Below are 23306 nucleotides of genomic sequence, written 5' to 3' on the forward strand. Positions count from 1 at the left end.
TGTTAAAGAAAAAAAAAATGATAACAATTAATATGTATAATTTATTAGCATGTAGTTTAATACTTTTAATATTTTGATTTTGGTTTCTATTTTCTTTAAAATATCTTTTTATCAAACAGTTTAATCTTTATTTTTATTTCTAATATGGTTTCTAGAATAATATGTTTTTTTTTATTTTGTTTTACTTTAACATGTCTTTTTCCCTCATATTTTATTATTTGTTCTACAAAATATATATTTTTTTTATTATTATATAAATCACTATTACTATGATACGGGCATGACCCAAGTATGGTGGTTGAGAAAATCACCAAAATGGTAATTTTAATTTTTTTTTTAAATCAGACACATTAGAGATGATTATTATTGTGATCGGTGTTTGCATTCTGGTATTTGACCGTTTGGCTTCTCGTAAAAGTCGAAAATTTTCTCTAAGTTTCAGAAATCAATCGTATTTTTGCTAGTTCGATGTTATGAGAAGTCTTAACTAGTCGGGAGACAAAATTCAATATCCTGTACCTTATTTGCGGGCGATCTTCTGGCTGAAAGTTGCAAGGATCAAAGTAGTTCCTCAGGTTCCAAGTCCAGGGACCCTGCGCCTTGATGTGGCAGCTGAGGAAGTTCTCATGAGGAGCCGACGTCAGCGTGAAAGAGTGGAACTCTTCTTGCTTGAAGGCCGTGCACGCTAATCTCACCCATTGCCCTAAAATTAATTCATATTTAAGATTTAGTAATTAAATGAATTGATATGAAAGTTTATGGATATTATTCGATATGAGGTATAAAAATGTACCTGATAAATATTTTAGATTTGGTGGACGGTAGAACTTAATTTTGATTACATCTGACGGCAGAAGATCAGCTTCGATAACATCGAGAGCCATGTATTTCGTTCTTAGAGATACAACCTGTGGACAAAAAGAGAACGTACTATTATCCAAGACAAGAATTATCGATTGCAAATTGCTGGCAAACATATCTTCACAGAATAGGCAATATAGGCATTGCAAGAGTGCAGTATTCATGTTGCTGTAAAGTTCGAAAAGTCTAAAATTTCCGTATTAGTTGTATAAATGTACGAGAATAATTAAGTAAGTAAAGCTTAAAAGTTAATGTAAATTTAGGTTAGGTTGCTTGAAAAAGCTTGTAAAAAAGTACATCTCCGACTTTTACAGTGACAAAACATAATTTAATGTAGGTCAAGTAAACGTTTCCAGAAACTTGGTTCACACAAGAGAACCGACACGTCATTAGGCTCTTGTCATGTATACACATATTTCAAAAAAATAAATTATATATATAAAAGCGAACACGGTATATGTACACTGTACAGTTCCGTGAGCACTCGGGCAATGGGCCGGTTGTGCTATGTCTAATTTTTCCCCATTCCTTTGAGTTTTTTCCAGGTTTCGTGAGGGGCACTGTTTTCTCGCGTATAGATGATCCCCTGGTGAATCTTGCAGCGGTAACGTTTTTCCCAGAGGAAGTCCCTCTTTGTTTGGGTTACAAGAGAGGAGTGACCTCAGCTTCCCTCTCCACTCCCTCTTGGTTCCCCGAAGACCTCAAGAGGGAAGAGTCAATGGAGGTGTCATATTTAGGAAACGGAACTAACCTTATCCAAAGCATAGATGATAGCAGGTCCGCAGAAGAAGATCCAGAACCGAGGCGCGCCGGTGAGTCTTGCCAGTCCGTGCACAAGACACAGCGCGTACAGCAGCACGTAGAGGGAGTGCGCACGCCAGAAGTACGTGTAGGCGCGCTTTCGGATCATAGGGTGCGCAAAAACGAAGATTATCACCATTATTATGAACAGGAGTACTCCAGTTATTCCTGAAATGGAAAAATCAGGTGGTTGATTCTTTACGATGTGATGTATTTATTTTATTTTCAACAGAACACTTCAGAACCAAAAAATTGTAAAAACGGGAGAAAGTAATTACACATTTAATTAATACTAGATTCTGAAAGAGGTTTTGTGGAAAATATCCACATTTCTTCCGAGGCAGTTAACTAATCTGGTGACTTCCACATTCGTGTTATAATTATTGCACGTTTGTTTACCTGTGAGGGTCTGGAAAACCCAGTACGTGATGCCCGGCTTGTAGTCGGACGCGAAGTGCACCTCGCGCGTCAGGCAGCGCAGGTGCTCGACAGGCTGCGTAGACACGTGGTAGAAGTTGACCATGTGGCCCACGGTGTGAAGCAGGGAGAAGAACAGCGCTGTGCAGGCTGCGATTTTGTGGAACTGGATGTGTGAGTCCAGAGGGATGTACTGCTGGATCGAGAACTCCTGGAAAGAAATATTCAGAAAGTGAAAAAACCAAACCTGTATTATGTGAAACCGTACAAGAGACTGATTGCTCCTAAAGGTCTGTAGCCAGTGGGACTAGACATCCCCAATTGGATAGGTATGTTATAAGGCTGAAGGAAGAGGATGAAAAAGATTTTCGAAACTGGAAATTGTTGAAGTACCTGTCTATTCAAAATCGACCACCCAAACACCGTTAAAGCCATTTAAAGCGACGCTTCGACTATGAATGGTCTTCCACGCTAGTCTAATCGTCAAGTGTCAGCAGAATATTTTTTTATATTCTGCGCAAGTAACTATGGGCTAAGGCTATGATGAAGTGAGTAAAATTATTTTCATGGGTCATGTTATCAGTCATCATCCCTTTTTCATCATATTTTGCTTTCAACTTGCTAAAACATCATTATGTCATAGAAAACGTTAATGTCTGGAAGAGGACTGTCACTCAATGATGTCCGATTTCACGAATAAAAATGAACATGCCTTTTTGGCGGCAAATTGAAAATTCCACATTTTTAATCAGTTACGGGAAATTTATTCGTCAGCATAAAAATACCTCCATTATTGTAATTTTTTTCATTTCGATATTAAAAAACCGTATGGAGCAATAAATAGCAAAGCTGAACACTGGAAATTTCGTTTCGACATTCAACACAAGGAAAGAAATCTTAGAACCAACTGGTTGTAAGATTGACATGGTTTGGTACTCCATACGTAATCCTGTAAGCATTGCACTGACTTATGCGGAACAATGGAAAAGCCATATGTTCTAGGCATAGACGTCGTCATAGAAAAAACAACAAAAAACATTAATTCAATCAAAAAAATTGGACAACTTGGATAAGCATATTTTGCGTAATCCAAAAAAAAAGTATGACACATTAACTAACCTTCAATTTAGTTATGAGATTCCTGGACATGGTGAGCAAAAGCAGGCTGTAGCAGAAAGACAAAGAGGCTGCAGCCCCACGTGTGATGGCAATGCCAACTCCCATGATGTGGCGCAGGTCGAGGTGCTCCGCCATGAAGGAGTAGTGGATAAAGCGCTCCACGAACAGGCCGATGGTGATAACGTAGAACACGAACAGGTAGAATATATTCTGGCGGTTTTCCTCGAGGAAAGTCGTGAGGCTGTCCCATTTCGTTATTATCCAATGCCTGAAATTACAAAATATGCCAATATTAATATCGATTCAGTATCCCGAAAAAACGTTTTTTTTTCATTTGCCCACATGCAGAACCAACGTTAGGAAAAACCTGATTCCCCGTATATGTGCGCAGTTTAATACAAAATTTCATAAAATTAATAAAAGTAATAATAACGCGTAAGAAGTAACGAGTACGATAGTAAGTTAGTAGTTCTGTAAACGGTAAACCTTGGGTAATATTGATTATTCCGATTAGACAGCTCATAATGCTAATTCAAACTCTGGCGGATTAAAAAGGTACTATTTAATACAGCTACCATCTTGACAGGATCGACCGGACACCGAACACACTAACAAATTTACGGACAGATGAAATGCAAGGCACTCGAGTAAAAACAGGACTTCGCTCCGCTCAGTCAATTAATACATGAGTATGGAATATATCAGAAGCATCTCCTATCCATTATTCTATATTTCTCTTCCTCTCCTCTTTACCCACTAATAAGTTTTGAGACAACTATAAACAACTTTAGCCTACGAATTTTTTTTGGCTTGACCTTGATTAATCTCTTATTTATATATACTTGTATTATATAAACTGATTGTTACTTACAAAATAAAATATAAATTTTACAGTCAAGGGTCATATTATCTTAATGTTTTTCGTTAGGGATATTTTGACTAGTAGGTACATACCATTAAGCGTAAAAATATTGCGCAACTTAATAACCATCAAAACCTACAATATCTCGAAAAAGAAAATACATATGAAACCACACAATTGCGTAGTTTACAGTTAACGCGGAATATAAAATTAATTAAAGTTGAATCTATCATCATAGTAAACACCGGTATACATCGGCCATCTGTGCAGATGATATTGGTACGAATTTAATGTTATGTCAATCACTCTTATCATTACTTATTTTGGTAATGGATTATTTAACGTGAAGGATTTGAACACATTTACAGTTACGCCTGGAGGCAAAGCTCGGTTGTCCACTTTAAAATATATATACGACCTTACCAGCAGAACATCTGTATAAGTTATATTGAATTTGTGTTTTTAGCTGAAACCTTTGTCAGAGTAGTCTTACCTGCTTTGATCTAGGGCTGGTTCGATATGGAAGCTTGTCATTCTGGCAACATTGGTGGAGGTATCCAAGAAATTTTGTTTGGCTCCTTTGCAGTCCAGGCCGATGGCAACGAATTCTCCTTTGTATTCCTTCATCATAAGTTTGAAGTCGGAGTAAGTCAAATGGTCCTTGTGTTGCAAACCGGCATCCTATAAATACATATTGTCAGGTTATGTTTTTATCTTTCATTTCATTAATTACTTTCTCCCTGTTAAATAATGGTTCTCACCTGGAACATTCCATCGATTAGTTCAGTAACGTGATCATCGCTCAGGCTTGTGGTTCTTGCAATCTCTACCAATGATCGCAACATTTCACTAAGTTCCCCCTTATCAATGACTCCGTTTCTATCATTGTCGCACATATCGAATATTATTCGCAGCTTGTCTTCCGTTTTGCCTCGTGAGAAAAGGACGACTGTATCTAAAAATTCCTGGAAAAGAAAACGAAATTTAAAACTGATCAACAAACTTAACGAGAATTAAGAGATGAACAATTTATGAAGTTGTAATACCTGGAAGGATATTCGGCCATCTTGGTCCTTATCTACAATGTTGAACATTTTCTTTACAAACACGGCATCAGATTTCATTCCGAGAGCACTAGCAAACTCTCCCTTCGACAGCGATGTTCTCATTACAATAGAAACCTGTGAAATGAAAGGAATAAATTTAATTCTTATTATAGCCGTATCACTTCACAGTATTTGATTACAAGACGTAATATGTATCGAGAATGGTTCAAACTTGATGTTTTCTACCAGGAGATGGGGGGTTCGTTCAAACTGTGATATTAGCATAACGAAACACTTGTTTACCTCTCCATCAGAAGAATCTGACCTTCTTCTTCTCTCTCCGGGAGCCAGTCCAAATGTAATGGCGTAAGCTTCCCTGAAGAAGTGCTCAAGCCTCTTCTGGCGTCGCTCCCTTGTTTCTGCTTTGGCAAGTATGTGCTCGCGATTTGACTGTGAAACAAGACATCAAGATTGATTACAAAGGCGATACAAAATAATCTTAGGTTCGAGTTATGTTCCAGTTATGATGTCAGCCGTAATGATCATTTACCTGTATGCAGTTGAGGTTCTTCTTCTGTGCTGTGAGGAAGGACTCCAACTTGTTGAGGAACTTGCGGCGGGAGGCCAGGGAGTCCAGCTCAAGTAACAGGTCGTGTTCCCGGGCCACTCGGAGCAGAGCCAAGGGACGATGCTTGTTTCCGTGTTCCTGTAGAAGAAGTTTAAACATGAACGCTTACGAAAAAATATTGAACAAACCATCGCATCGGCGGAATCGTTTACAGTAGATTAGCTCAGTTTTGAAGGCGTTTTATATGCAGTTTTCTGAGGGCACGTTCAAGTTAATAAATAAATACAAACACTCACCGCACTCTCTTCTACATTTACGCAGTCAATGTTTTGGAATGAGATGGTCCTCAACTTGTCTCCCTTTCTGTCCACCATGTGAAGCGCCTGTTCTGGACCAAACCTGATCTTTACCAGTCTTTTGTGGTGTGCGTGCAACCATTCCCTCACTACCATCTTATCCACAGATCCTGGAAATGACAACAACACATCAATCTATTGAGCAGAGTACAGGATACTTTATGTCCAGCTATGATGATGGACAGGAAGTACAGATACCCACCTGCACAATTGCGTAATATATATAAAATAAGTATTGGGTTAAGAAAGGAGAGTGGTTAAAAAACCGTAGTCACCTTTCTCACCTTTGACGTGAGCATTCTTTAATTCCTCTTGTTTGATCTTCAGCTTCCTCCTCTTGGAATTCTGCAACTTGATCACTCCATAACCTGCGCCGGCGCAGAGGATAGGAATAAAACCAAGAAACACGCAAGTGTAGATGTAGGCAAGTTCACTTCCCTGGAAACATCGAATGACTTTAAAATTTAGATACAATGATGCATTACAGTAAGCTATCAAAAATCAAAATAATGAAATGCGTCAATGAATATATATGTACACAAAATAAAAACAACTATATGTGGGTATCAAATAATTAATACTGAAATTCGGCTGCAGAATGTGAATGTTGAACACCTCGTTATTTTTCAGCCATTCAATTGCATCCGGCATCTCATCGTGCAGCATCTATGTACCCCGAGGAACTTGTAGAATGGATTCAAGAATGTGTACTTTGGTTTTGTTTACCAAACATAATATATTTTCATCTAGTTGTTATCATAAATTATCATTATGTAACAAGTTTTATTTTTTCTTGGAACATGAAAAGGTGGTAAAGGTGAATTGAAACTCACCTCAAAGTAGTCATAACCCTTGAGGTACTTGCAGGGCGCCAGCAGTGAGGTGTTGAGCTGAAAAGGCTGCGGACAGACATCCCCGTCCTTCCAAAAGAAGACGTTCTTTTGCAGCTCGTCGGGCATAATATTGGTAGAGTTTACGATGATGTCCCACAACGTGATCTGCCGTAGTTCCGCGATCTCGTCGGCTGAGAACACACTGAGGATAAAACAAAATTCAATGCCCAGAGTTGCTAAACAAGATTCCATTCAAGGTACCTGCGCGTTCAACACGCTCTTGTGTCCTGTTCAGGGTTGATCAAAGTAAAACGAACTCTAAGCAGAATTCTTGCCTGAACAGACTATGCAATAATTACAATAGCGTATTATCTAAGGTTGATATTTTCAGTTGCAAACTTACCAAATACAAGAGGTCCATAAAATAATATTTCTCTGATGGTTTGTGAATAATGTTTATTTCTCTATTGTTTATATTGTTTGAATCTCTATTATAATTTGATTTATATCTACAACCTCTCTCCGTGGCTATAAATGTATTGTTTTGTAAATTTTTCGTTTCATATAATCTTTTGTTTTGTATATATTTTTTTAAATAATATTCCTTCCTCACAAATTTAAATTATGCTATTTCAGTTAAAGTCACAAGGAGGAAATCCATAATTGGTTTTATTTTACTAAATAACACTTATGTACAAACTGATTAAATGTATGTAAGCTGTCGATTTCCCAAAAAATGAATAAATAAATCAATTATATATTATACTCCTTTTACCAATGCTACTTGATGTTCTTACATACGAATGAGAAGAGGGTAATAATTACACATGTTGCTTGACTGAGCCGTGTGCGCTTCGGACAGCCTTGCAGTGCACATTATTATTGAAAATGGTGGAGATTTCACTTCAAGATTGTCCAAAATAAGAAAGATGAAGAAGCACTCCTAACAACCGAATGCAACCGTTAGTAAAAAAATATATATCTGAGACTTTATTAATTTATTTTATAAATAATTTTCAACTCACTTGTTTTCAGAATTTTCGAACCAAAATCGATCAGCGTCCCTTATTCTTAAGAACTGCTCAATGATAACGGCAGTGAACAGTTCTCCTGGACTTCCATCGGATTCTAACATACCTCCTAGAAATTTCAAACACGAATTAAATTAAATATTGAATAGTTACGAATTCAAATACATCCATAAACATGATAGATAAATTCTTACCAATATAAACATCAACATCATCGAGATCGTCGTTGTATGCTGAGACTAGAAGTTTCAAAAGATCTGGTTGCTTTGCAAACAGAGTAGGATTGATGTCGGTCCACTGCTTGTGTCTGGCCAACTTAAAGTAAGATCTGAAATGATTTCGTGATATTAGAACATATAATAATAAGGATGGAAACTATTGCTTATCCAATTTATTTATGTATGTAATTATACCTTGCAGTATTGTAATCGGGAAGACCGTTGTCTCTTCCCCTCATGATGTTTAAAGCTCCCAGATCTCTCCTAGAGAACTCCATTGGACCAAACAGTTTGTCCCGAACATCTGAACACAGCACGGTATCTTCTTTTTCAGATATTTGTGACGCCATTCCCATCAAGAACTCTTCAATCGATGTTTCTGATAGAATGTCCTAGAATAAAAAAGTCAAGATTTATGAAACGTATTAATTCATCAGATATTATTTTAATAACATTTTTAAAAATATGTCTTCTAACGCTCGAATAGGTACTTCCCAACCTTCCTCTTCCCCATATCCTTCACATTCCCACTATCTTCAGCCTCACAACATACCCCAATTGGGGATGCCATAGTCTTACTGGCTTCGGACGGTTGAGAGTAGTTGGGACTCTTGTGAGGTTTCACATTGGAAAAAAATGATATAACATGAACTTTGTAATACGTTATACCTATGATATTATTAATTACTTATAAATAACTACAATAAAGTACCTTGCACTCCTCCCAACATAAGCTAACGCTTCTATGAGTAGTATTCAAATCTCTTAATATGTAAAAGCCCAATGTAAATACGATTTTATTGTAACTACTTTATTTCTTTAATAAATATAATAATCTAACAACAGCAACATAAAAATAGTCATGCAAAGCTACCACATGACAGTTTGTAGGCAGGATCTACCATTTTTCTTAATTTAATAACAATTTTAAGGTAAATACAGTTAAATATAATTTCACGATAATGTCTTCATGTAATAAACTATTACGTACACCGTTTCATATTATTATGATTGCTCTCTCTTATCGGAGTTTGTGTCGTTGAGAAACGCATAAGCAGAATTTCAATCACGACATCAGTAAATTGTCAAAAAGCTCATAGGGTACAGTCGATTCCAAGTGATTATTGCAGTGCTTTGGCCAAGAGGATGTGATCGAAATAATAATATATATTTTTTGTTGCATAATTTAGTAAAATATTGTACTCACGTTGCTATCCCACCACGTCGAGCACAGTCGGATGGCCTTGTGTCCCATAGGCGTCTCGCGGAAGTGGCACTGTCCGTCGCGGCGGTAGATGCCCGGCGGGATGAGCGTGTGCCCGAAGCGGAAGGCAGCGGCGGCGAACACGTGCGATACGCCGGGGTGGATGTCGCCCGCGTAGCCTCCGTACGCCGGGATCTCGACGCCCAGGAAGGCAGGCAGGTACTCGTACATTATCACGTTCTGCAACAAATGGAGAAGGTAATTAAATTAATAATAATCTACCTTCAAAATCATACAATGTGGTCCTTGGTCCTGTAACCTCTCATTCACGCTGGCGTCTTTGGCTCTCCGCGCGGCGAAGGACCGCGAGGAGTGGTGGAGTCATGTTTTTTTCATTTTTATTGTATTTTATAGTATCGAATATTACCTGCAGAGTGGCAACGACAATTCTTCTAGCTCTCTGGAAGACGTCCTCGTCGCTCCAGTCGGGATGCTGGCGCAGCACGCGGGCGGCCACCACATTGTGCCAGCGGAAGAACAGGATCCCAAATGACAGGATGGCCGGGTTCTGGTTGGTGCGGGGGTCACCCAGCACTGCAAAATAACTTGTAGTTAGATATCCAATAATTTTAATATCCTTACACACGACAGACAAGAAGATGAAAAAAAAACAAGAAAGACGTTCAACACATTTTTAAACAGATACACGGTCTCTGCAAACTCCCAGTACAAGAGGGAAACTAGTGATCTACATTTGGAGTTATTTAATTTTGTGGTATATCTTTTTTGAAAAATATTCGAGTACGCTGGCCAGGTTTAATACGTTATTTTTTCAAAACCTTTTGATTCCCTTAATTAATATAAAAGGCAACTATTTGCATTTGGGAAATTTTAAATTTTACATACTAATTTTTAATTACCCAAAATGAAAATTGTATGGGATTTTTTATTTTTTTTTACACCCGCTAAACTGCCAAAGCAGTTTTTCAGCAGACAACCATTTCTAATAATTTGAACGAAATTTTCATATGTTGGTATTCCCGATACTATACGCTGGGCTGGAAGAAACGTTAGTACCATTTAATTCATGCATATTAGGTAGGCACTAGTTTGGCGAAACACTGGAAATTAAATTTAATGAAATCGGGGTATTAAGGCAAATTGAGTATTATTAAGGATAGTCAAAAGGTTTTATGTAAAAAAATGTGGCCAGTAATCAGTTTTTTATCGTAATTCGCTGATCAGTTTTTTGAGTTCTCTAATTGACGTAGACTCATCAGTTCCGTTTGTACTACGAGTTTAAGAAAACCGTGTGTACGTGTATTGGGACTTTTGCAAGGCATATAGAATTCATATAAAAAATATTGGTTAGCAATATGACTTTCCCGCCATTACAGAAGACCCCGAGTAAAATGACATACCCGCAATGTGTGTTAACATAGCAAATAGATAAAACATTTAGGGCAAATATATCTATTTAATTTGTAATATTGACATATCGAATTATTACTATCGGGAAAAAATAAGAGCCGTTACCGATTTTTATTGAAGAAAGCGTAAATGCAAGTAAACAAGTCTTTAAATATGTTTATATTTATTATTATTAAAATATACTCAAATAAATGTATTACAAATTAAAAATGCATCATCATTGCTAATTTTAGTAAGAAAAGAAGAAAATATATCGCACAGAGTTTTGGCGGCCGGGCGGAAAGAACCGACGATCACGAAGCTGGCCGAATGAAACATCGTTCGGTGCAAGAACGTCGTCCGTTTCATTGCAAGAGTCGGTTTTACCCCCATAGGCACGTCAAAAGATGTTTCATATCAAAATTTAAAAATATATATATTATGGGAAAGCCGCTTTACATAATCTAAGAGTAAAATATATAGAAAGATAGAAAAATGTATTTACAGTGATTCAATTTATGAGGAGAAAGAAATTGTAAAAATATCGGTAGATCTAAATATAAAACATAAAAATAGTTTTCCAATTCCGTTGATGAAACAATAGATGTCCCAATCGATTAAAAACAGACATCGCGCCGTTGTTTATTACTTATATTATTTTATAAAACATGTTTTATCGAGGGTAATTGACCCAACGGACATCTGTCAGACATCGACGGCCTTCAACAATCATTTCAACGCCATTTTCCAACATGGTCGCACGCTGCGCACACTAGGATGCGCGCAAAAACTACCTCACAAGAGAGATATATTTTATAATTACCATCGCTAAACGTGATACACGACCTGCGATTCATAGATTAAATTATTATTGTATTGCACCTGACGAAAAAATTCCGCCTTTGTCACGAGCGTTTTGTTTTCAGTATTATTTTTAGGTTGTAAAGATGCGTGAAATACCCATTAGTGAATTTACAAATAGGATGTAAGCATTTAGGTAGGTGCTAATTCCAATCACCAAATAACTACATGTCTCTGAAAACAGCTTAGGTTCCGTCTCAGAAGTCAACAATTCAACACCTGACGCAAGGCAAATGTAATCTTTGAAAATAAAAAATAGATTTTTCGTAAAATCAATTTGAATTAATTAAAATTATTAAACTTTACTACTTTTATCTACATAGGTGATGATTCTAGTATCACTCTGTTGAACCACTGACTTTAAAAATCAAAACCTTGCGTATCTTTAAATGGTATTGACAATGTTTAATAAATAGTCCTGAAAAATATCTACTAATCCCAATTTTTCTTCTTCTTCATGAATTCTTCGTATCAAAGAAATAATAATCTAATTACACACAAAACAATCAAAAATACAAATTCAGGTTGTACGTCTGTCCTGTGTAACTCTCGTTTAAAAAGATAAAATATCGTTATTTTTATCGATCGTACTCAAGGTGTCTTTAAAATAATTTATCTATAACTTTGTAGACAATTAACAATGAAGAATTAAAAACACCTATCCATCTTTTCATAAAGCGTTCCTCAACTAAATAAATAATATTTTTGACTTAATCCACCATGCATATATCCATTTAAAGTAAAGCGGTCTTGTTAGGTACCTGCTTAACTGTAGATGTAGGTTTAAAAAATATTTATATACAATACTTACAGAAAAGTCTTTCTGGACTGAGCATGCGCATGTACTGCGGCACGGGGTTGTTGAAGAGAGGAACCCTCATAGTGTTCCGAACAGGAAGTCTGCCGCTGGGGTCACTCAGGAACGAACCATTCTGTACACATAATACATTCAAGTTCAATCGGTGAGCAAAAATATCCTCGATTAATGAAAACTCCAAAAGTTTTCCACTGTTCGAACTGTGGGGTAAATTATAGGGAGTTTGCATCTCCCGAAAATAACAACAATATTATTTTTACCCACATTCTTATGAGGCTGGTATCATTGTAAACCTGCGCGCGATACATAGATAAATAATATCATTCTGTCTTCAGCAGTCTTGCCGTCGGGTTGACCCTAAACCTCCTCTAGCGTACGCGATTTATTTGTTTGTAAAATTATTATAAGTGAGTTTTGTTAAAATAAAAAACTAAATTAGAATTATCCAAATTCTGGTTTTTTCACACTAAAAATAATCACGCAACCTCGGATTCTGCGGATTTGGAGTACCGCAGAATCATTTAGCCATCAATTCATTTAAACTGGCAATGATAACAAATCCTCCAAAGATCCCTTGTCGAGCAACTGTTATGCATAATCTACAATCTACATTATCGGCGAGACTAAACGACGTGCAGGCAGAGAGGAAAGACAACCACACAACTCTGTCATGACCAAGGGCGGATCCAGCTTTGGCGCCAGGGGGGGGTCACGTAGTCGTGGTCAAGTTTTTTTTTTTGTTTTTTAGAAAGACAAACATTCCCGGGTTACGAATAACCCAACAATAACTCCTACCACCACCACAGAAAGCCGAAAATGCTTGCTTGTGTTGTGATGGAGGACTTAGGTCCGGTCAGTTACAGTTACAAGAAGTTATAATTTAATTTTGATAATAATATATACAAGTAAAAAGTAGGTATTGTTGGATATGGTAACACTAGGTATATCATTAAGATTGTCTTTTGCTCCGCAAGCCCGGGCGGCGTAGGCTCGTGTAATGTCAATTGTCAACCAATACAGTACAGCAGGGGTGCTCAAACGGTCGATCGCGATCGACCGGTCGATCGCGAGTGCTTTTTGAGTCGATCTCGAGAAAAATTTCCCATTTTTCATGCCTTATTTTTTATTATTTATTTGTTGCTTGTAGCGGACTGAGTTACTGAACGGAGTGTTCTGGAACATTGCAGATAATTTCAGATATACATCTCATAGCCACAGCATCTGACACAAAATTCTGGTATTTTATATCTGAAGATAAATATCCGAATCTAAGTCAAATCGCCCTTCAGTTGACGGCAATGTTTTGGTCAACTTACTTGTGCGAGTCTGCATTTTCTGAAACGAAGATTATTAAGTCAAAATATCGCAATCGACTAACTGACGAACATAAAATGTTATATATTATGTCATCGTGCTTGCGATTAGCACTCGGTAATTACGTACCATCGTATGAAAAGTATGCTGAGGACATGCAGTGCCACGCTTCAACATCCAACGACATTATTTAGTTAAGTTTAGAAACTAGAACTCGTTTTTTGTAAGAACCAATAAACTTGCAATTTTTAATAAATATAAGTTTTTTTATTGACTTTTTAGTGCAGACCTCCACCTACCTTGACTAAAAAAAAATGCATATTGCGAACTAATTTCTGTCGTTCCTCCAAATTCTACGTGGATTCGTGGCCATGCAATTGTGCAACGTCCCTATATATACACTTATACCTGCGCCACGATACACCCTACCTACATAGACGAAAATCCTGCATCACACATACTTGCAGCCTCTCAGAGTCGATCGATCGGAATCTAATAATATTGAGGTAGATCGCCAGCAGTTCAAGTTTGAGCACCCCTGCAGTACAGATTACAATTATTAATCGTGTTCTTATTTCACCACAATATAACATGGTGTCAGGTGTGTCTTCAATATAGTATTGTGTGTAGGAATCTTGCAACTTTTTGAATTTCCTTTTCCTCGTTGTAGTTATTCGCCATCATATATAAAAGAAATGATTGCTTAAAACGTTTCCACTCGCCAACCATATCCGTAGCATTCTGCATTTGCAGAATTTGACTCGACATTATTATTGTAACACTTTGCTTGTCACGACAAAATAGACAAATAATAACAGCTTGTTGACCGTTATTTCTTTGCTTCCTGGTAAAGAATTTGAATCGTTCCACTGTAATATTCACTGTATCGTCTATAGTATTCACTGTATAGTCTATCGTAGAGTAGAATAATGCCTTCCAGCGTGCTCTTCTCAATAGTGAGGCCGAATGAATTAAAAATTTGAACTCCTTTAGGACCAATCGTGTGCAGCAAATGTTATTAATAAATGTAAGTACTGTACTTCCATATTTAAGAGGAATATAAACGCTGGAAATATTTCGATTCTTGTGCTTTATAAATTTTAAAACCGAGCGCCTTGCACCGTCATATTTTGGCCTGATTTGCACGAGGCAAGTAATTTGAAATAAATATTGTTGCCATGACGCGGTGCTTGCAATACGTAAGAAGCGCCCAGCGAGATCTCCGTTCGCCGATGCTTCCATACGCTTGTTAATACCTTGTTACCTGGTGGATGAATACCGTCCATTCTATTTTGCCAGCAGCGGCCGAGCCGGCAGCGTAGTCAATATTATCGACAATCCTCAAACTATGGGGAACGCTAATAAAAGTAAATATTTATAAAATTTGAATTGATTTTATTTATTTACAATCCAAACAAAAATATTCTGAAAGTGAATTATTAATAGGTACATATAAATATTAATAAAAAGAAACTTGATTAAGTTAAATATAATATGTATATATATTAACAAAATGTAACTAATACGTTCTTTTACAAAACTAGGTATATGTACTTTTATCAAATTTACATACACTTTATCAAATTTCCACATCTAAAATTTTTGTAAAATTTATTTACAAATTATTTTTTTGGAAACAAATCAACAAACCAATCTCAATATTAGAAATGATGATGGAACAACTCACAGCTAGGTTTAAATATATTCTACAATAGATGCATCAATTTATGGATACATACACTTAAAAAAAATGTTAAAATAAATAACTTGCTCTAGCTATTCTGAATTTATCCTAAAAGAGCATAATTAAAACAAATACAATAGATATCGTGGGTTCGAACCCCGGCAAACAAATCTCAGTATTAGACATTTTCAAGGAACAGCTCACAGCTACATATATTTAAAACATAATCGGAGACGGAACATTTTCATGTAAATCATTCAAAATCCATCATTAAAAATAATACTATGCATTTCTAAAAAAAATTACTAACGTTTTCGTAATCTTAGTAAAAAAATCTATCCACACTTTTAGCCTTCATTTTAATTGATTCTGAAGAATTTGTTACAAATATTAAAAATGTGTCCACTTCCGAAGTTATTAATTCATCATCTAGAAAAATAAAATCTGGTACTTACCGCTAAGTCCGCTAACTTTATAGTTATACACGGGTTATAAAGTTTTAAAATCGTTGAACGTAAAATATATTAATTGTAAGGTATTGTTTTATTAATCTAAAATATAAATAACTTGCATCCCTCGTGCGGCATAATTTTATTTTTTTTAAATTCAATTATAATTTCGCCGAAATAAATTAAAATGTTAGCCTTGGGCAAAACCTCGATGAACGAGGTTGTGTCTCGCCTTAAGAATTGCTTTAGGAAGTATAGGAAGGCTGATAATTCGCGCGGGCGCGTTAGACCTGTCCAGACCTGTCAAAAAACTTCCGAAAGAATAAGTTCTGTAACTTACTAAAATTACGTTAAGTGACTTTTGGTGTCGTTTACATTGGGAATTTGGCCAAACTCGCCTTCAAGAGCGATTTACAGGAAAAAAACTTACGAGTCTAACCCCACCCTTAGAACATTAACAAATAACATTTGAGTTTAAACACACATACACTGGCATAATGAAGAAACTGATTAGATTACTTACCATTTCTTGTAATGAATTGAATTTGCAGCAACAATTTTTAAGAACACTATTACTTATATTGGAACTTATTTTTTTTAACTTAGTAAACAAATAAAAGTAAACACTTTGTTAATAAAGTTTAGTCGTTCCGATTGAGGTTAGGTTTTGCTAGACGCTAGACGTTAGTCGAAACAAAGCGAGTGCAAGCGTCACACGTGGTTACACGAAATGTGTCATAATAATATGAAAGGTGGCGGCCGAAGCGCGCGCCGGTGGCGGTGCGCGGTGACGCGGTAACATTCGAATTTTCGATGCGTTCGTTCCCGAATAATGCGTTTGCCGTCAAACAAAGTATTATATTAAATTAATTAAATATTGAAAGTACTTAAATAAAATTTATATTGTGACAAAAAATATATAAAAACATTATGTTTAACAATTTTAATTAGTGGTCCACCTAGGTCCTGGATGGGCCCAGGACCTAGGTAGTCATGACCCCCCCTGGGCTGGGGCCCAGGGGGGGTCATGACCACCGTGACCCCCCCCCTGGATCCGCCACTGGTCATGACACAGACTTATTAATTCATTCATAGTCTCATACATAATCTGGACAAGATTCGTGCATGTCGTATCATGTCTTCCTTGGAATTGATAGAATAGAATAGAATGGTAATAATCTTAATAGAATGGTATAAGAAGTCCCATTCACTTTCGCGTCTCTATATTCTCCTTGTGTTATGTTGGATCTGAATCTGCATACGAATTATACAGCTTCATATTATGAACTTTAATGTGGACTGTAAACAAAAACGAAATGGTGTTTGATGACATCGGGCGATAGTATATTATGTAGGATAAAACATGGTGCGGAAAGGAAAAAGGATGACTAATCACTTGAAACATCTTTGCTAAGGAGCACATAACATCATAATCCTTTAATATAGTTAATTCTAACGCGATACGTCGAGGTAATTATCGCCAAACGAATGAGTACTAACGAGATTATATAATAAACACGAACAACACCAACAACATGTTTCCACGATAGTCTGAATCCTTCTTACTGATCCAAAATAAAAATATTCGAACTTGCGCAATTTTATTGCAATAAATATGTTCAATATTTGAATAGTTTCCGGCCAGCGATTATGGTTAGGGTAAGGTAAGGAACTGGATAAATGACATGTTTTGGGCATGTAGAGCTAATGAACAAAGAATGGAGTGTAAGGAAAATATACGACGCGTATGAATGGCAGAAGAATTCGGGGACGCCCGAGGAAGATATGGCACGACCAAGTAAGCCAGATACTTGAGTCGGGCCATGTCACGAGTCGAAATAACAGAAAAGTATGTATGAGACGATGTATGAATGTGAGTGAGCGAAGGAGTGTGTGCCAAGACCGAGATGTTTGGCGGTCCGTCTTCTCTGCTTGGAAACGGCGCGATTGTTAGTTAGTTAAATGGATGAATTACATTCCGATAGGAATCAATCATATTCTCATTTCAAGACCAAACACACTCTTTTCCCATTTATCCACTCCACACGTCTAAATCATCAAATCATGTTTCCTTCCCAATGTCTTAATTTAAATACGCTTTACTAATCTTTGCATTCTTTCTAGATCTCTCCACATACCTTATAACACATACGCTTAAGGGATCTCTTTTCCACATCATCCAGTCTACTTTAACCTTTCCTCTACCAGTTCCGTGCCTCCCTGTCATGCATCAGAGTTGGTTGGTGTCATACATCCATTGTGAACTGTTAGGATGGGTTGTTTCAGAAAATTTGAACAATTCATCAAATTTCAAAGTTAATTTTCAAGTTCTGCGAAAGTCCTATTGAAGTTCTGTTATTATATCAACATGGGCCAGTTGCTTCACAGAACTAAAATAGTAATAGAACTTGACTAGAACTTTCACAGATGAATTGTGCAAATTCTCGGAAACAATCCGTCCTTAGTCTTCTTTCGAAAGACGCGAAGCAAACAACAAATTCGCATCACTAGAGTGAAAAGATTACATAAGAAATGTCTCCTTGGTAATTTAAGCAAAATGTCGTTCGAGTTTGTATAGCAGGTACTCCGATTAATATCGCTTTTAACTTTTCTATGCATTATTTTTAATATTATAAAAACAACCGGATCACTGATTGAGTAATCACATTCATTAATCCAATATATCTTTGTCATTAAAACACTGACAGTCATTGATAATATATTAAGATCCAGTTTTAAAAAGCACCGAGCGGTTTAAACTGTTCAGCTCCATGACATAGATATTACTTTTTGTTTGTCATTGTTGATTATTAATATTGATGACCAACATCATTGTTTAATCGAATTGATCAGTGCCGTATAAATTATTATGCGATATTTATATCCTTCACCCCCGGGTTACCGATCTGTCACTTTAATGCAAATTTAATATGAATACAACAACTTTCAAAATTTCGCTACACTTTGAAGCTTAAAAAAATTGACGTAAACATTTTTGGAACTGATATTTTACACGCAGCTCTTATTTTGTACAATTTTTTTTTATTCTCCCTAAAACGGTTATGCACCAATATGTATTATTATGGACAATATCACAAATAGTTAAGCACGTTTGTGTAAGTATAAAAAGTCATGGGCAGGTTAACTAGTTTGTGACATACGTCTACAGATAGTTGCCGAACTGTCTGTAAGTGACATTGAACATGTCGACGGTCAATGCAGAATCGGCATTTTAGTCGCTCTGTTGATTGGCGCTTTCTGATAGGCAGAAGTCCTCGCTTTCGGAGTATCTAAGAGTGCACGGAATCTCCCACGAGTATACTTGTTAGGTACATATAAGTTTATCTCTTCTAATATAAGTGGATAAAGTATAGGGGATTAGTTATATGTACTGTGTATAAAAACATTTCAGTAAATTCAAAGTTAATTTCTAATTTACAATAGGTTTTTAATTCTAAATAGCTTATAAAACAAACGTTTTTCAACATTTCCAGCCCAAATTGATAAATTTAAAAAAAGTTTCTAAGGTAGCCACATATTTCGGGATAATTTAGAAACTTCTCGTACTATCCCTGGTTATGCTGTCAGTCATCTTTTCTGGAATGCGGGGTAGCTGCTTTTTTGATGGCATAAATGCTCTTGAACGGTCATTTCAGCAATCCAGATATTTTAGAAAAATTTGCCCCGAATCTATGACCCTGACAATTTGACAAGTGTGAAGAGTTCACAGATGATCTCTTTATCTATGAATTCACAGTTCATAGATGAAGAGTTCACATTTGATAAAAAAAACTGGACTGAATTACATTGATGATTTAGTTTATTATGTTTGTGGTAAGTATTATGAAAGCAAGGAGAGAAACAAGGACGCCAAGGATCTGCATATCTGGAAAAAAGAGCCCATGCCCAAAGATGCTTGAAGGCTCATAAAAAGATTATGAAAGCCAAGTGTTTGAGCATTGGCTTCTTGCATCTGATCTGCAGGTAAGTAATAAGGACTATGCTAAGCATGTTATATATTGACCTGAAATGACCTCATAGCATTCACCCAGGCCTCGCTTGTGCTGTAGATGAAGCTGCCGTCAATCCAGGAGGTCATGGAGTTGATCTGGGGACAAACAAAACACACAATTATTATTGATTTTTTTAAATACGTATTTATTTAAGTCCGTTTAAAATGCGTTTACTTGTACATTTGTATAGATTATACAATATATCAAGATGACAAATAGATCAATCTAGGGTCAATGTAAAAAAAATCATAAACAACCCAGTAGATAAGTATGCCATAAATATATCAAAAATATTGGAGTACCAAAGGACTTATTATATCTATCAGAAATAAAGAAAAACTTTACAAAATAACTTTAAAAAATCCCCAAGATGAAAAAGCATATATTTTCTATAAAAAATATAAAAATAAATTAACATATTATATTAAAAAAAGTAAAGAATAGTATTTTAAAAATAAAATATTAACTTCAGAAAATAACCATAAACAAATGTGGAAAACTGTGAATTTCGCCATAGAAAATACAAAAAAAACACAAAACATTAAGTACATTGAACATGATAAAAAAATTATAGATGCCAATATACAGCCTAAACAATGTGCAAACATATTTAATTCCTTCTTTGCAAATGTTGGGAAAAATCTTGCGAAAAATATTCATAAGCCTTCAAACCAAGAAAACCATAAAAATAAAAATATACAGAAACGTAATATACTTTCAATGTTTGAAACAACAACAGAATGTGAAATCTCGAAAATAATAGAAAATATGAAAGGAGGTTCGTCCCCCGGTTTTGATTCTATTACGACACACATGTTAAAAACTATGAAACCTCACTTAATAAAACCTATCACTCATTTAATAAACTTAAGTTTAACAAATGGAATTTTTCCAATGAACTACAAAACCACAATAATCTCACCTATTTACAAATCTGGAGATCCACATCAAGCAACGAATTATCGCCCAATATGTCTAATTTCTAATATAGGAAAGATCTTTGAAAAAATAGTAAAAAAACAATTGGTAAATTTTCTAGATAATAATAAAATATTACACAAAAACCAGTTTGGCTTTATAAAATCACTCAGCACACAAGATGCTATTGCTAACGTAACTTCATACATTTACGAATCATTAGATAAAGGTAAAAAATGTGCGGGTATATTTATTGACCTTAGAAAGGCATTTGATAGCATATCCCATGAGATGTTATTAAAAAAATTGAATAATATTGGCATAAAAGGCAACGCAATTAAATGGATCACCGACTACTTAAAAAACCGTCCTCAAGTAGTAAAAATAAATCGTGTTAATAGTGATCAAGAGATTACAAGCTTTGGAATCCCCCAAGGTACAGTGCTTGGACCAATTCTATTTACTATATATGTAAACGATATTTTCAACCCTTACATGGTCAAATTACGTCATACGCCGATGATACAGTATTAATAATAAGTGATACGAATTGGGAAAATGTAGAATTAAAGGCCACAGAAGACATCAACACGCTCAAGAATTTTTTCGACACTAATTTACTGTCACTTAATAAAGAAAAGACATTTGTAATTCCATTTGCAATCCATACAAATGATACTCCTAAAAATTTTAACATTGTCATACATAATAATACTAAAATTCACAGCCAAAACTATTGCAAATCAAACTGTACAGTACTAAAAACAACAAATAAAATTAAATATCTAGGAGTAATTATTGATAAAAATCTGAAATGGAAGGAACAAATATGTCAAGTAGTAAACAAAATTAGAAAATTAATATATATATTTTTAAGAATTAGAAACTTTCTGTCGATAAAAAATCTATATTTAATTTACTATGCCTTAGTTCAATCCACTTTACAATACGCTATTATTAGTTGGGGATCCGCGTATAAATGTAACCTTCTTCCAATTGAAATTATACAAAGAACAATTTTTAAAATTATATTAAAAAAATCCTTTGACTACCCAACAGAACGCCTGTTTGAAGAATTTCAAGTACCTACATTTAAAGACCTATATATTAAAAACTCATTAATCCAAATTATAAAAGAAAAAGATAAATATCAATTTTTAAATGAAAACAGAACGCGACTTAGACATGTTTTTCTATGCCCAAAACTAAATACGTCTTTTGCCCAACATCATTATACTTACCAGGGAAGAACTTTTTTCAATCGTCTACCAGAAGAAATCAGAAGCATTAATGATAAAACCCGAATACTGCTCTCTGTCAAGAGACATTTTAAAAATATTCTGAAAAAAAAACTACTGTCACTTAATTAATCTCACAAATATCCTTAGTTTTCCATAACTTCCTTTCTTTTTTAAATTTAATAAATTAATATATTATCCTTCACTACTATCAAAAAAATACTACAGCAAACATACATTTATGTAAAAAGAATTATTTAAGTACTAACTAACAACAACATTTATGTACACTCCCCTTCCATACACAAGCAAATGCTTTCAATGGAAGAGTAGTAAAAAAATACAAGATGTAAAATGAATAATGTACCATGTAAACATATTATTAAAAATAAAAAAATAATTACAAAAAAAAAAAAAAAAAAAATTGGCAAGAAAGAAAAAAGAAAAAATTCAGGAAGTAATATAAAAGTATCAATACAATTTGACACTTTTAGCCATCTAGCCACCACTTTTTAGCACTTCCAGAGTTAAAACTGAATACAATTTAACACCTTCATCCATCTCACCACCGCTTTTTTGAACATCCAGAGTTAAAACTGAATAAAATTGATTCCTTCAGTCATCTAACCACCTATCTGTTGCACATCCAGAGATAAAACTGAATACAATTTGACACCTTCAGTCATCTAACAGAGTTAAAACTGAATACAATTTGACACCGACAGCCATCTAACCACCGCTCTTTTTCACTTCTAGAGTTAAAACAGAATACAATTTGACACCTTCAGTCATCTAACAGAGTTAAAACTGAATACAATTTGACACCGACAGCCATCTAACCACCGCTCTTTTGCACATCCAGAGTTAAAACTGATTAAGATTTGATACCTTCGCCATCTAACCAACGCTCTTTTCCACATCCAGAGTTAAAAACTGATTTTTTGAGATATACTAAAAAAAAGATACAAAATCGTAAAATCTCCCAAATCAGTTTCTAATTCACTGCTTGCGTAAACAGTGAACAATAGTTTTACTAAAGAACATACAAAAAAAAATTTACATTATGCAATACCATTAATCATCTGAAGTTTCATTAAATTAATTCAATTACGTGAATTTAGTTAGACATGAAATTATATTTATGTTTATCCAACGCGATACTTCCTACCATTTGTTAAATGAGCACCTCGTTAGGCAAATTTAGCACAAGAAACTAACCGAAAATTGATAAAACGACATTGAAAGAATGGTTGAGTAATACTATAATTACTTCAACATATTTTTAT

The 23306-nt window shown here is 35.3% G+C and overlaps 1 protein-coding gene across 3 annotated transcripts in view; it reads right to left on the minus strand.

Annotated features, from left to right (window-relative positions):
- The window catches only part of Duox (dual oxidase), a 211724-nt gene that overhangs the window by 7142 nt on the left and 181276 nt on the right, over positions 1-23306 (minus strand). For 2 of the 3 annotated variants that reach the window (XM_089636691.1, XM_089636692.1), the window contains exons 6-25: positions 19876-19959; positions 12399-12519; positions 9744-9910; positions 9320-9556; positions 8308-8504; positions 8089-8222; positions 7889-8003; positions 6864-7065; positions 6306-6468; positions 5971-6140; positions 5657-5812; positions 5410-5556; positions 5107-5241; positions 4822-5025; positions 4554-4741; positions 3199-3466; positions 2062-2290; positions 1613-1830; positions 794-908; positions 520-703 (exon numbers count right to left, since the gene is read on the minus strand). In XM_089636691.1, the coding sequence (XP_089492817.1) occupies positions 520-703; positions 794-908; positions 1613-1830; positions 2062-2290; positions 3199-3466; positions 4554-4741; positions 4822-5025; positions 5107-5241; positions 5410-5556; positions 5657-5812; positions 5971-6140; positions 6306-6468; positions 6864-7065; positions 7889-8003; positions 8089-8222; positions 8308-8504; positions 9320-9556; positions 9744-9910; positions 12399-12519; positions 19876-19959 (3434 nt within the window). The remainder of the gene's footprint in view (positions 1-519; positions 704-793; positions 909-1612; positions 1831-2061; positions 2291-3198; positions 3467-4553; positions 4742-4821; positions 5026-5106; positions 5242-5409; positions 5557-5656; positions 5813-5970; positions 6141-6305; positions 6469-6863; positions 7066-7888; positions 8004-8088; positions 8223-8307; positions 8505-9319; positions 9557-9743; positions 9911-12398; positions 12520-19875; positions 19960-23306) is intronic. The other variant, XM_089636693.1, reaches the window with a different exon arrangement.

The sequence above is a fragment of the Hesperophylax consimilis genome, chromosome 10 (genome assembly GCF_061612785.1).
Source record: "Hesperophylax consimilis isolate HC1 chromosome 10, BYU_Hcon_1.0, whole genome shotgun sequence".
Classification (NCBI taxonomy): Eukaryota; Metazoa; Arthropoda; class Insecta; order Trichoptera; family Limnephilidae; genus Hesperophylax; species Hesperophylax consimilis.